General features: G+C 41.1%; 1 protein-coding gene across 1 annotated transcript in view; it reads right to left on the minus strand.

Annotated features, from left to right (window-relative positions):
* Positions 1–1631: 1631 nt before the first annotated feature.
* LOC108096640 (broad-complex core protein isoforms 1/2/3/4/5) overlaps positions 1632–15856 on the minus strand; it is a 51633-nt gene continuing 37408 nt past the window's right edge. The window contains 9 exon segments of the mRNA XM_043208290.1: positions 1632–3502; positions 4127–4310; positions 4406–4508; positions 5162–5551; positions 5606–5672; positions 5675–5817; positions 6379–6948; positions 7053–7191; positions 7366–8379. Coding sequence (XP_043064225.1) covers positions 2936–3502; positions 4127–4310; positions 4406–4508; positions 5162–5551; positions 5606–5672; positions 5675–5817; positions 6379–6948; positions 7053–7191; positions 7366–8379 — 3177 coding nt within the window. The 3' untranslated portion in view covers positions 1632–2935.

A 15856-nucleotide genomic window follows, 5' to 3' on the forward strand; every position in this document is an offset into this window, starting at 1 on the left:
ATGGGTCACCTAACAGAAAAGCTCCGCTAACATTGCTGGCCAAAACAAGAAAACCCTGAGCCAAGATCAGGTTAACAGAGGCCGAGCTTTATCGCGCGGATAAAATTCGCAAACGGGATTCAAACCAGGAGCGCCAAAAAATTCTATTCAAATTAAACTGATCCAATTGAATTACACAGATCGTATTTAAAGATTTAAAAGATGCAATTTAAACCTTTTCTGAATTTTTAACAAATACTTGAAACATGGCAAGTACCCAGTCTATCTTTTTAAGTGCATGTAATTAAAACAATTTTTAATCAATTATCAGTTACCTCTAACAATTCCTGACAAATAAGTAAATCTTATCTTCATCAGTGCAATTTATTTACCCCACTAAAAAACTAGTGGGTCGGATTAAAACCATAAATAAATATAATGTATATTCTTTTCAAATTATAAATTAAACTAAATTTACCAAGTTTAAGAGTTTTTAAGAAGTCTGTTGAAAAAAGCCGGCACTCTTCGTAGAAGAAATTATCATTCCAAATGACATACAGTTTGACATTCACCGCATAAATAAAACAGCATTTCAAATGAAATGATAAGTATTTAATATTATTTAATAATTTTTATTTATAGTACCTCACTTTAAAAATTACGTTATACCAATATTACATTAAATGTTGTTGTTTTTATTTATTACATGGGTTTTCGCTATTCCGGCTGTTACATAGATTGTTTCAGTGTTTCTTTTTGGGTTTACATTTACCGTTTATAATAGATATTTTCTGTGTATGCATATTTGATAATCCAAAATGTGCTTTAATATTGTGTGGTTAAAGGTTACTCTTACACATTTAGTTAGCTTAAAATTTTAAATGTAATATTTTATTATTTTACGCTTCTGTGATTCGCCTTCATTTTCGATTCTTCTTCAAGTTGCTGGGTTCATTTTTTAATTGCTCTTGCGACAATTTTAACAAGGTTATAATGATATTTTTTGTTTTATTGTTGTTTTAACTCTTGTAGATGCTACTTCGTATGCTTTAATTAATTTACAATGATATACAGTTTTGCTATAAAACATTAAAATGAATCCAACTAAAGATAATAGGAATAGAATTAAATTATGTTGAGTTTAAGGTAAGCATATTGCATTCAGTTCTACGGGTCTATAACGCTAAAATAAATTAATTTGCAACATTTGATTTTTGTAATTTCCAGATACCTGTTCCCCTAAGTCGACTAACAACTAAAGAAACTATTCAAATGTATTTACAAAGATTTCCAAGTGCTCACCGCACACGTATAGTTGAGATGAAACCAAAAATAGTTGAAGTTACTTCAGATGGGTGTTTACAGTATCCGATCCCCGATTCCTAAATATGTTGATACACTAGTGGAAGCTATTATACATTTTTTTTTTTTTTTTTTTTTTTGTTTTGTTTCAAATTCTAATTTCAAAATTTTGAATGTATTTCTCCTTGTAGATTTTATTTCCGATTTTTTTTGATATAGATACAGTAACATCTAATCCTTTCGAGAGGCAACCAAATCTGCTTGAACGAAGCGTTCTTTAAAGAAAGATAGTTTTATATAACTACTCTCGATCGCTGCTACACTAAAAAATTTTACAGTTCACTTAGAGGTTTTTATGTATCCATATATATACGTGTGTATTTATTGGTTGATTTCTCTTACAAGCTTGCTTTAAATCTTTGTTTTGAATGCGATTTCGAAAGGACATTATTAAGAGCTTAACATTAACAACATTTGCAGTTCGCTTCGCTAGTTTCGCCTGCTTCTGTTTATGGTTCTATCAAAAATACATTCCATGTGTTGTTTCCTTGCAATTACTTCATTTCTACATTTATGTATTGGCTATATTCTTAATTCAGTTGAAATCAAAATTAATATTTCTTGATTCAGGGGGCGCCTTCAGCTAAATTCAAATAACTCTTGTTTTCTTTTTTGTTTGTTGTTTCTCTTATCTGATCTGTTCGCGGTTGTCATTACAAGCTAGTGAGTTTAATTTCTAGGACCTTGATAATTTGGTTTAATTCTACATTAAGGTATTGTTCTTCCCTTCGTTCTCTCCACTCAAAATAATATGGATATAAAGCATTTGATTCATGTATGTGTTGTTGTGTTGCATGTGTATTCACTATAGTTTTGGGCTTGTGTTTTTTTTTTCTACAGTTTTAGGCGCACTTTCAGTCTCACACTAAGCAAAAATTATAGCAAAAATTATAGCAACACTTAGAAGGGTTCAATTGTTTGAATTCCGCAATTAGCTGCTAGGTTCATCAAGGTTCTCAGAATGATTACGGGTCGAAAATATATATGTATGTACGCGTGTCCATTTCCATTAATAACAAAGTGCTCTTAAAACTGCGAGCCCAAAACGAATTCATTATCCTTCGAGCCTAGGCAAAAATCTAAAATTCATTTTCTCCTACAATCTAGTTATGGTTTTTTTTATGTATCTTTCTCTCTTTTCCAAAAACTTACTTGGCTAGAACAAAAGACTTTCGCGAACCTATTTACCTACATAACTATGTTTTCCGTATAATGTAGATAAAGCATATTTCGTTATATATTTACATTTTATACACATCTCGATTGTGTAATTAATGTCCAACTCATCTAGTTCAAAGTGTTTTTTGTGATTGATTTTTTTGTCCTGCCCATGGGAATTTTTCTCTGTTTTTTTTTGCTTGTCTGTGGATCATTCCATGTGTGTTATTATCATCTGTGTGTTTTTTCCTAACTGACTGACTGACTACTGTTTGGACAATAGCAAATGAAACTGGCGCAGCTTGCGCTTCCAGTGCTTGCAATTAAATCTAAACTTGATGTCCTCGGGCCTGGCCACTCCGGCGATGGTTTCCTCCTCCTGATCCTCCTGCTCATCCTGCTCCTTCTCCGGTGGTGGCTGTCCATCCACCCGCTCTCAACGCTTTTGCTTGTTGGCTTTCTTGCGCTTGCTGGTGCCGCTACCGCCGACGTTTGTCGTCGAGGAGCCACCGGCAGCCACCGGCGGTGGTGGAGCGCTGCTCGGTCCGCTGACCAGCGCCGATATGCTGGCAAACGGCGAGCTACTGACCGCCGCCGCCGTGCTGCCGCTTGTACTGGCTCCTGATCCTACTCCAACTCCTACTCCACCACCTGATCCTCCTGCTCCTCCGCCGCCGCCGGTGCTGCCCATTAATGCCGCAGCATGCAGTGATTCTCAACTACGCTCCGGCGTCCCGTGGTGCTGATAGATCTGCTGAAGCTGCTGCTGCTGCTGGCTGTGCACCACCTGGCTGCTCGATGTGACCACATCCTGTTGCATGTGCTGCGGATGGTGGCCAGGATGGGGCGACTGTTGCTGCTGTTGCTGCTGCTGCTGCATGTGCACCACGTGCTGTTGCATGTGCTGCGGCGTCGGCGGACCCTGCGGCGTACTGTGGTGCTGCGGCGTGCTGTGGTGCTGCGGCGTTGGCGGATGCGGCGACGGACTGTACGGGAACTGTTGCTGTAACATATGCAACTTTGCATAAATAAATTGGTTATCTCGGTTAGTCAAAGCTGGCATTTGTGTGAAAATGTTTGTGTGTGGGGGAGTTGAAAATATAAAGGGTTTTAGGATGGAAAAACAAACTCAATTTAGTGGCAAAATCATTTTGAAACAGTATACAATTTAAATAAATTATAATTACTGTACTGGATATTCTAAATAAATTTTTAAGACTTTAAAAAAATGAAAAACTTCTTTTAAGTTTAAGGAAAACAATCCCAATGTAGTGGGGTAAAATCAACTTGAAATAGGTTAAAATTGAAATAAGCTATAATTTTTGTATAAGATCTTCTAAATAGATGTTGAAAGCTTTAAAAAAAGAAAAACTTCTTTCAAGTAGTATACATTAAATTCTATATATGAAATTATATTAATTAAAACAAGTTAATTCTTTGGAGAAATTTAAAAAACCAAATCATTTAAATTTTCTTTACTCAAAAGTGGCATTCTCTCTGCGCATTTAAAGACTTTTCAGTTCAGACAGATTTCGTGAGTTGCATTTGCGTTTGCTTTTAGCTGTTGGCTGTTGGCTGTTGGCTGTTGGCTTTTCAACCGCCGTGGTGGTTCTTCTTTAGTACGTACCGAGTTCTCCTGACTGTGCTCGATAATCTCAATGCTGCCGGTGGTGTTGCCCGAGGTGTTGAGCAGCGCGACGCCACTCGTGTTGGCCACCACATCGTATTTGCCGCGCTTGAAGCGTCCGTAGAGCGAGCTGTAGGGCAGGTTATAGTGGATGGCCGCCTGGTTGATGGACATTTGGCCAACGCTGTGGGGGATACACACACACACACACGTCCGTCGAGGGACGGAAATGGTGTTTAGCGACTTAATTGACGACAGTAGTTCATCGCACACACTCACCGCACTGAGTTCAGGGCCTCGTTCATGGCATCCTCGGACCAGGGCGTCGGATTCGAGCGCGACAGCTCAATGCCCTCCCGTTTGCAGCGTCCGTAAAGTGTTCCTTTGAGTCGGTTGATTGAGTGGAGAAAGGAGGGGGGATTAGTCACGGCAAATTCAGATCGGAATCGGAATCGGAATCGGAGAAGGGTACAAAGAGGGAGCGGCACAAAATTAAGTGCAGTAGTTTTTGCCTGTTTGCTGGGCTTTGTGAAAAGGGGCCAGAAAAACACTCAAGTTATCACTTTTACGGATTGTTTTCAAGTTACAATCTGAGTGGAAGGGCGTTTAAATGTTTCTCAGAAAAAGAGAACTCTTGAATTTGATCTAGTCAAAGCTAAAGTTGCACAGAAAAAACTGCAATTATAATTATACATATTCCAATGAGCGAGTATTTAAATTCAAAATAAACTCTCCTATATCATATCTTATTTTGATTTCTGTTCAAGTTGTTTATTTTTCAGAAGCTAAAGTGGAAGATCTTGAGTTGCTTCCTTATAGGATGTTTCAAAATATAATTCAAATATATGAATTAGCATCCTTAGACATTAAACTTCTCCTTTAAACATGACCATCTTAATCTTTCAATTTGATCAACTTCTTCAATAACAATCTTCTTCAGTTCCCATAAATAAACTTTTAATGAAAAAGAGACGGCGAATGGAAAATGGACACCAGAATTCCTCGATGGCTGGACTGGATTTGCGGACAACTCACCTGTGGGTATGCCAAACTCAGCGCTGGCTTTCTGCACCGAGGTGTTACCCGCCCGTATCGCCTCCAAGGCGCGCTCCAGATCCTCGGGCGTCCACGTGGTTGGGGCGGCATTGAACGGCGCCGCCAGGCGGATGCCCTCGCGCCGGGCGATCTTGTAGAGCGTCGAGGATGGGATGCCGAAGGCCTTGGACGCTTTGTTCGCGGATATCTGACCCGAACGCAGCGCCTCCAAGGCGTTCTGCAGGGCATCCTCGTTCCACGACTTGGTGCCGCCCTCCTTCTTGGGCGTTTCGATGCCCAGGCGATGAGCGCGTTGCCACAGGGTGGTCGATGGGATGCCATAAATGGCGGATGCTTTCGTCAGGCTCATGTTTTGGTTCTTTAATGCATCTAAAGCTGAATTCATATCATCTTGTGTCCAAGCTTTGGGACCATTAAACTGACCTTTCTCGCCAGAGCCAGAGCCAGCCCCACCACTCATGCCCCCACCGCCACCAGCACCACCGCCGCCGCCGCCGGGCCCCCCGGCCCACAAACGCTGCCGCCCAGACCGCCGTGCTGCTGGTCCAAGTTCGTATAGTGCGGCTCCTTCTGATCGTGCGGCGAGCCGTTCGCGATCATCATCGAATCCTCGCTCGTGTCCGAGTTGTACATGTCTGAAAATTCAATTGAGATGTTATAAGTATTTTTTATTTAACAGATTATTAGTATTATTGAAAAGAACAAATTAGATTCCTGTTTGAATAATCCTTTTTCAGGCAATCAAATTCTTCAAATAAAACGTTTTTAGGAAAAACGAATGAATATTTAAAAGAAAACCATGGCTTTCAAAATAATAATTCAATTTATATTTGTGTCTTAATTTTTTGGGTAACCGATGATTTTAAATATTCACAGCAGTAGGTTTCATTTGATTGATCATTTGTAGGTAATTTTCTCCTTTTAAACAAAGAAATGAACATGTTTATATTTTAATTTTTATAAGATTCAAATGAGGCAATAAAAACCCAGTTACTTTAACAGGGATAATGGTAAACTCAATGTCTTTTGAGTATTTCGTGGCTTATACTAATCCCTTTTATATTTAAAGTTTACGTTTTATATACTTTAATCTTTTAAGAGGTTAATAAGCTCAAGAATAACAATGCAGACTCCTTCAACCTTGTAAAATGCCCTTCTGAGACCTTTTAACACAATGTTGTGACGCCCAAACTCACCCATATGCCCCGAGGACATCATGTTGACAATCTCTGGCGTTATTATCATGCCCGGCTCGTGTTTAATCTGGCTCGGATCAATCTCCATGACGGTGGCACCGCCGATGTCGGCGTGCGTCACGTGTCCCCCATGCTGACCGTGGACACCAGCTGCTGCTGCTGCTGCGGCTGCTGCAGCCGCCTGTTGCTGCTGCTGCTGGTGGTGTTGCTGCTGTTGCTGCTGCTGCTGCAACTGACTCTGGGCCAACAGCTGCTGGGCATGAAGATGTTGCTGCTGCTGCTGCTGCTGCTGCTGCTGCTGTTGCTGCTGCTGTTGCTGCTGCTGGTGCTGCTGGTGTTGCTGCTGCTGCTGTTGCTGGTGGTGATGGGCATGTTGCTGCTGGCTAAGCGCATGCTGCTGGGCAGCTGCCAGATGCTTAGCCTCGATCACCTCGCTTTTGATGTGCTGCACCAGGTTCGAGTTGCTCTCATCGCCGGTATGGTGATGCGATATCGAGTGCATGGGGGACTGATCGAGCCGATGGATCTGCTGGGCCAGATGATTGTCTATATCGAGCGGTTCGGTGGGATCTACCAAAGGAAATAAAATAAAATATAAGTTAAGATGTTATAATAGGCATTCGGATTTTGATTAGAGATCCGACTGGCTCTACACTACCGATAATATAACTCACTTGATAGATCGCGCGTGTCCGTGCTCGGATTGCAGGACAGATCGACGTGCTCCGTAACGGTGACTGGGGTGGCGGATGGTGCTGGTGGCTCGGGTGTGAAGTCCAGGAAACCCATGGGCACGCCCAACAGGCCGCCGTTCTGCAGGCAATCCAGAGAATTCAGATGAAGAGAGACAGATTCGAAATGTTAGTATAGCAAGATAATGTTTAGTATGCCTAAAGAAGAGATTTTTTCCATCTCTGACTAAGATTGCTGAGTATGCTAACTAACTAATTAAAAAACCAAAGATATAAACTAGCTAAACCAACTTACCATGCCCATGCCTAAACTAGTCATATTTTTTGTATCTTTTCCGTCGCGCGCTACTACAATTTGTGTGACGATGGCTTGGCCGGTGGATGTCACGCCGCTCACGCCCGCTGCATTATTGGAGCCGCTCGATGAATTCGATGCCGGCGAGGCCACCGACTGCTCGGTCTTGCAGATCTTGTTCGGTTTGCTCTCGTGCTCGTGCTCGTGACTGTGACTGTGACTGTGATCGTGACCGTGACCGTGTCCGCCGTGTCCTCCGCCGTGCGTATGGTGTCCTCCGTGGTGTCCCTCGTGTTCGTGCTCGTGATCGTGATCCTCGGCGTCGGAATCGTCAACGGTTCCCGTCACTGGTATATAATTGCCGTCGGCCGTTTGCTGCAGGCTAACAATCGAATTGGGATTCTGGCCCTGGATGAGAATGGTCTGCGGGTGGTGGTGGTGTGCCGGTTGCGGTTGCTGCTGTTGCTGCTGCGTGGAGCTGCCACTCGGGCCTCCGGCTGCTCCTCCAACTCCTCCGCCGCCTGCGCCTCCAACTGGCAAATCCGGCGACTTGGAGCGCTTAAGTCGCGACTTTCGTGGCGTCGGCTGCAAACCGGATGGCGTCTGCGTTCCCTGCTGTCCGCCGGCCGAACTTCCGCTGCTGCCGCTTGCGGAGGAGCTTAGCAATTGCCCGGATAGCGAGACACTTCCGCTTGCCACTCCGTGTTGTGTCAGCAAGCCAGCGTTGATTTGCTGCTGCTGTTGCTGCTGTGCATGCACCTGCTGCTGTTGTTGCTGTTGCTGCTGTTGCTGATGTTGCTCCTGTTGCTGCTGCTGGTGGTGTTGCTGCTGTTCCAACGAGGGCGAAGGAGCTCCGGGCACAATGGTCGCGTTCACGATATTACCAACGACCGCCTGCTGAATGTTCTCCGAAACTGTGATCGTTGCGGTGGCCGCGTCGTTCAGGTCATCCGCGTTCTCGGCGGTTTCGCAGAGGCCCTTGATCTTTAGCTGCTCGGCGGTGCGCAAGAGGCCCTGCAAAGATTCAAGGAGGTAACAAATATATTAGTCAACTATATAGGATTACTGATTGGAACATGTTCTACGGATTTTTACAATTACAAATTAAAGGTTGTCTCACAAACTTCAAATGATTGCAAGTGCAACTTTAATGGTTTACCATCACTAATTGGTTTATTATGCTGATTTGCTGATAAGGTTCGTATTATTTATAAGGTCAATCAAGTTAAGTTCATGTTGAAGTTCAAATTGTTTGTTTTCATAAAGCAAACAAATAAATGATTTCTTTCAGAACAAATAACGAGTTTCAAATCGAGTTAATTATTAAAATAATAAACATTTTAACTGATTAGGAATTATTGTTACGCTCAAACCAAATAATAGAAAATTTAAATAGCTTGAAACATTAATTTCATAACTAATTCAAATTTCTACTGATCAAAAACCTTTTTTTATATCGAATACAATGGTCAGTTGCGGCGTTTCAAGGATATAATGGTATTCATCGCAACACCAATTCCTCTGAAGACCGTTTCCCTTGGCAATTTACACACATTGAATATGGAATGCGGTGATTTGATTGAAAAATAGCCTATATATCGGATAGTTGAAAGAGTTCCAAAGTGCCGCGCCCATTCCGACTGAGAGACGCCCGGGGGAATACATAACAGAGCTTAGGTGATGTGATGGAAATTTGTTCACTTTTTCCCTTCGTTCGTTTTTTGGGATGTTGGCATGGAGGCGGCGTTGTGGCATTGAGGAGACAGAGGAGGAGACGGAGTAGGTGGAGGGCAGAAGGTGTAGCTTGTGTTTGTCCATGGAACTCTGTGACAGTCATTACGGCGTCGCTTGTCTTGGCATCGTGTTGGTCACCAGTGTCCACAGCAGTGTCCGCCGCCGTTGCCCAACCCGTCCACCAACAACACTTTCGCCATCGCCAATGCCAACCGACTACGACTACGCCCTCAACCAAAAACCCTCCTCCTTCTTATCACCCACTGCGACCCACTGCCACCACCCACTCCTCCTCCCCCCTTGAAGAAGCCCCTTTCCGAACCCAATCCGCTGCAGTTGGCAGTCGCCGCAGCAATTGGACAGACAAATATTTACTTCAGAAGTTTTTCTTTTAAGCAGTGCGCAAAAGCCCCTTTCCCATCCGCTTTTCCCATCCCATACCATCCCTTTTCCATTCCATTTTTATACATATATATATTTTTTTTTGTCCATGCTTCGCATTTTAAATTAAAAATACGGAAAAAACACTACGGCTCACGCACACTCCGTCGGCCAAGAAAAAATTCTTATTACCGCCTTTTGCGAAAAAGAGGCGGGCGGTTTGGAGAAGAAAATGGGGAAGGAGTTGGGGAGGATTTGGGAAGGATGGCACGATGGGCATGAGCATGGGCATGGCTCCGGTGGCCCGAGGTCTCCTGGCGAAACAGAAAAGAAATTAAGGCAAAAATTGAGTAGGTTGAAATTTGTGTACCCGTTCTCTTCTTTCGGTCCGCTCAAGCCGCAAAGAAATGCTGCCCAATGCCCAATGCCCACCCCGTTTGGGTCCGTCGGTCGACTTGGTCCGTCGTCGTCGTCGTCCAGTTTGTGTGTTTTAAAAAACGAGAAAAAGAAATCTTTTCTTCTTCGACAGCAGGAAAAAAATCTGCAAGGGTATGGAGGATGGTATGGATGTGGTGGGGGTGGGGTAGATGGACGAAGAATCCTTCGAATAAATGAAAGAAGAATTTTTTTGCTTCTTCTGCAGATGCAAATGGCAGGCGCCGGAAACGGAACTACAGGCCAAGAGGATGGGGTGCACCGTCCAGGAAAGGAAAGGAAAGGATGCATGATTGCTCGGCTATATATGAGTGGGTGGCCCTGTGGTCGCTCGCTCCACCCAGTTTCTCTGCTCAGCTCAGCTCTGCTCTGCTCTGCTCATCAACGCCAAGAAGATTCTGATGTCCCTCCTCCTCCTCCTCTTTCCCATATTTATTTATTTAAAAGAAAAAAAGTACATAACAAATTTACGCAACTTTTTTGCCGAGGTCCTTTTTTTTTTGTTTTTGTGCTGTGTCCACCAGCGCACTTTATTAAAAACAACAAGTACAAAGAAAAGGGCTAAAGAAATTAAGAAGGAGCAAAGAGTTCGGCTCAGAAAATTTAAATAAATTGCGGCAAGTGGGGAGGAAGAAGAAGAAGCAAAAGGGGTTTCTCGGTGCGGAAGGTGAACAGCAGCAGCAGCGATGAGAAACCGAAGGCTACCCCAATCCCCAATCCCGAATCCCGATCCGCCTCCTTGGCACATTTTCTTCTTTCTTTCCTTCTTTTTTCTCTCCGTGCAGAATTTTCCTTGTTTTTAATTACGACAACGACAGAGCACAGAACGCTCTAATGGCCGTGAGGGCACACCCGGACTTTGGACTTTGGACTTCGGACTACGGACTCTGGACTGCCGACTACGGACTTCTCCGGACTGTCCGGGTCTTATGTAAAGCAACACACACACACACACACCCGAAACCCAGGAAAAAAAGGCTGCGTGGCAAAGTCTTGCCAAGGAAGTTGAAGAAAAAATTGGCATTGGGCAGGTATATATATGTATGTACGTATGTATCCACCAAGAGATGCTACCCCCAAAAAAAAAAAAAAAATGCGGAAAAAAATCAAAGGAGACAAGCAAAGAAAAATCACTGCCCCTTCGCCTGGTTTTGATAATCTCCCACTGCAAATTCCAATTAAAAACTCTTCATGTGCTAAAGTCAAATCAAAGAGAGAGCTTGGAAGGCAAGGAAAAAATGAGAAAAGGAGCAAAAGGAAGGTTGGTCGGTTGGGTTATAGCTGGCTCTCCTTATTCCTATTGAAATTCTAACGCAATTAGTGCATGAAAATAAAGCGCCAATGCTGCGTATGAGTGATATATAGCTTAAATGCCACAATGGCTATTCTGTTCTGTTCGCTTCGCTTCGACTTCTCTGAGCTTCTCTGAGCTAAAACGGAACGGAGACCAGGAGACCAGTCAGGCATAATTGAAAAGCGAGACCGGCTGACAAGCAGAGTAACAAGCGAGCACGTGAAGCAAAAAATGCCAGCAAATGGTTAGTGAACAAGAATCGCACAGAAAGCTGAGGGGTGAAATGCAAAAACCCTGATCAAAGAGCCCAAATCTGTCTAAACCATAAACGAACAAGCTTCGAGGGGCATCAATGCGGCCATAAATGCAAAGAAGTAGAAATTTTGTAGACGTTAATTAATAGCAAATCATAAAGAAAGGAAAACAAATAATAATATTTTCTGACATGCCTTTCAATATTAAAATGAAGTAAAGAAAATAGAAAATGTCACAAATTTATTCTATTATTTAATCAAGCAATCGATGTTAAGAATTGAATTAAAATTTTCATTCTTAAGAATGTCCAAATGTTAAAATATCAAAGGAAAATTAAAATTCTATATTGTAAGCTGCTTTTGGTTTGAACATGAGAAACCATTTATTTATATATTCTGGTTATATCTTTTTATAAATTGATTTGTTTCCCGTCTTATAAACTTGTACTATCTATATTATTTATATTATTACATCTCTCTCAGTTTTCAATTATGTTAAAAAGTTTCCCATTAACCCCAAATTCCATTAAACAAACAGAACGTTTTTAAGCCCTTTTTGCCATTCGACATCAGGTACAGTACCCAACGAGGGATCCCAGTTGAAAGTCCGAGCCCAGGAAAAATCGATAATTACTAATGTAACTAAATACAATTAAAAGCACAACCAAAAAAATTACCCATACACACACACACACACAGAAAGGACAAAATCGCGGGCATTTTTATGCAGAGACAAATGAGCGGAAGGAAGAGCAACAACAACAACGAAAACAACAACAACAAAAGGAGCAGATTTTGCTGGGGAAAAAAATCGGGAAAAATGCGCTTACTTACAGCCCAGTTGGCAAATGGGCAACCCAGGATGCTAGCACCCCACTCCACTTTCATTTCCACACCCCCATGGACCGCTTTCCCTGCCGCTTTTCCACCGACTATCAAAGACAATGGCGCGCCCATTCAAGGGTTTAAAATTTCACCATTTGCATTTTTTCCCCCTCGCGATTCCCAAACTCCCCCTGCTTTCCATCCCATTTTGCTGTTCAGTAATTTCATTTCATTTACCATTTTTTTTTTCTGTTCCTATCGTCCTTATCTTCGACTTGATTATTTTTCCAACATTTTTTTCTTATGGTTGCATGCATTTGTCATTGAAGTTTGGGAGTCGAATTCACAGCTTGATTAAATGCCCATTGAGAGGATGAAGGCGCAAAATTACAAGGCGAAGGAGGCATCAATACTGTAACTGAAGCAGCTGAAGTACATGTCACAATTTGTCTATATCCCGATATCCTCCGCCCACCCAAGGGTTGAAGTTTTTCTTTTCCAATGGAGAGTAGCAAAATAATTGCATGCAAATGAGCTACTGACGTGCCGCATGAAAATCTACATAATCCAACAACAGATACATAAAGGTTCTGACGGGAAATCATCCATGAATTTGCATTTTAACGCGTTTCGAATGAAAACTCTATGCTACCCACAACAATGTGAATAAGTTTGTTAAAGGCAAACATGTTTGTAATAAATTATTAGGGGTATAGACAAAATTATTAAGCTTCCTTATCATTTCAAATATTTATTTTTGTTTCTGCCCAAAAAAGAACAAGCTAATATTAAGGGTATGTTTACTGAATTTTAGCACTCTAAAATCTGATTTAGCCAAATTAAGACATTTCTTATGTAAACGAAAATAATAGATCTTAAGTTCCCCCTTGAGAAATTTCTCGACCTGTGATTAACCCTTTTCTTGTTTTCTTTTCCGCCAGAAAACATAATAAATTCAGTGAACCACAAATCAAGCAATTTCAATCTTAGGACCCCACTGATTACGCTTTTGGCATTTTAATTTGAACCCATCAGCACAGCAGCAAGCATAAAAACCCAAATGAACAGTGAGCACTCACTAACAAGTAATTTTTGATTGAGAGTCGTGGCCTCAAGTTGCCAGTTTCTACACCGTTCGATATTTACCTGCAACGAGACGGAGGAAAAGAGAAAATTTGCAAATTAGTAAAAAATTCATAATCAGGTTAATATAAATTTTAAATTGTATACATATTGCTAAAGCAGATGATTTAGCAAAAATAAGAAATTAATAGTATTTAAAGAATGCCTCTTGGTGGAGGCAGGGGATTCGAGGGGGAAGGGGCGGGGGGGATTCGAGGGGGAAGGGGAGGGGGGTTTCAGCTGATGAAGAAGACAAGGAAGGGGAAACTTTTCGAAAGCGGAACCAAACCAGTTGCTCCAATGGTTGAGTTTTGCTTGATCATCAATAAGAAAACAAAATGGAGTCGGACCATCGCAACGTTAACAACACCAACTAATTGCCCAGTTAGCGATAGATACAAAGATGTACTATATATGTACATACTTTTACAGCACAATAAACAAACGCTTAACAATTGAGTAAACATAATTGCAGACAAATTGTTGCCGAGGATCGTATAGTCTGATTAAAATAATATGTAGGTTTCCTTTGTCGGCAAATAAATTTTAACCTAAATCTAAAGATTTTTATTTAATAAAATTTCTTTTCGAGAAGTTGCTAACTATTTTATAAAAATTCAACTAGAATTCAATTCAACTCTTTTCAATTGTACAAAACTTCATTCAGAGAAATTTCAGAAGATAGGAAAAAAATAAAAGCAAATTGGTAAGCAAGTAAATTACAAAATTGCTGATTGAGATACACATACCAACCCAGAGGTGTTCAAAAGAGACGGAAGACCAAAAAAAAAAGTATATACATATATATATATATAAAGAAAAGACAGAGCAACAAAATCAAATATTCGCTAGCTGCAAAAGTTTATTGAACTTTTTTCGACGTTTCGTTGGCTCTTATTATGGCTCCATTATATTGTTGTTGTCCGACTTGGGTAAGGTGTACGCCAAAGTTATAAAATTGGCAAACAACAACAATAACCGACGCATATTAATGAGTTTTGCATGCGACGCGACTTTTGGGTTTTCTCTTAATGGTGTGTGTGCGCGTGCGGAAGGTATTTTCATAGCCAATTAACAAAGGTAAAGGAAAATAATACCTATGGAAAATTCGGTACAAGTTTAAGCTTCTGGTATTTTATTTTTATTTGTAGTACTTTGAGAAACTTTTTTTTCTAAATTCTTCTGTTGATTTATTTAACAAAAGTCAATTAAATCATTTGAATTTACAATTTACCACAAATAAAAAAATAAAATAAAAACATTTTCAAATTGGTTTATGCTTGACTTGTTTTTTTTTTTTTTTTGAAAGCCAAATAAAAGCCAAACTCTAAAAAGGGAAATAGGACAGAGCTAAAATAAAGAAAAATCAAGTCACTAAGCGACCTTCAATCATAAAAAGAAAAGCAGACAAACCTTGAAAAGCGCCATAAAAATCAAATAAAACAAATGCGAGTGAGAACAAACGGAATGAAAAAGGGGGAAATGCAATTTTAGGTTTTAACCCCTCTTGCACACACACACACACAAATACACACATACGTGCGCGTAATAAAAAGCGTGAAAATGTATGAATGAACGTCTAGCCTTCTCCCTCTGCCCCCCTCAAACATCAGTCCATCTCACTCACGCCCAATGTGTGTGCTTAACTTTTGATATTGAAATGGAGGAATAAGGCAGAAAAGGGAAGGAAAAATAAACAAAAAATAACATAAATTGATAGACTCAGAACGAAGATGGCAAAGGCAAAGTAAATGCTAAATTTCACGAGCAAAACAGAAAAGCAAAGTAACAAAAAATAATCATAAAAATACTTAACACACACACACACAACCAGTCGAGGAGGGCATAGAAGAAAAAGAAACAGAAGGCAAATAAAAGAAAACGAAAAACGAAAAACAAAAAACAAAAGTAAAAGTTGAATTTTTCCAAAGAAACTGCAGAGCAAAACAGAGAATTACGCGAAAAAATAATAATAATAAAAATGCCAAAGCGAAAAGGAGAGACGCAAAGGCAGACACAAAACAAATAACGTGTGGGAGAGTAGAGCCAGTAAAATATATATGAGGATGAGGCTGGGGGAAATCGGGGGACTCTGCAGGATGAGGGGGAGAGAGGGAGGAAGGGGGACGAAAGGTAAGGTGTGACGCAAGTACGCGTCAGACAAACAGACGCAGCAGCAGCAGCATTTTTATGGCCCTGTCTACGCGAAAAAAAAAGAACAGCAAAAAAAAAAAAGTGAGGAACTGGAAAATATAGAAAAACGTGGCACAATAAGATGATGCCGGCGTCTCAGACGGAGAAAAGCAGTTAAAGCAGCCAAGTGGGGAGAAGGAAGTAACCCCAAACCAAAAGGACGTAAAAAGGGGATCCCCAAGCTTGAATAACATGTGAGCTAGCTTAAAGGGAATCTTGTTTACCCAAGTCGGAATCTTTATACTCTTGAATA

The sequence above is a fragment of the Drosophila ficusphila genome, unplaced genomic scaffold (assembly GCF_018152265.1).
Source record: "Drosophila ficusphila isolate 14025-0441.05 unplaced genomic scaffold, ASM1815226v1 contig_414, whole genome shotgun sequence".
Lineage (NCBI taxonomy): Eukaryota > Metazoa > Arthropoda > Insecta > Diptera > Drosophilidae > Drosophila > Drosophila ficusphila.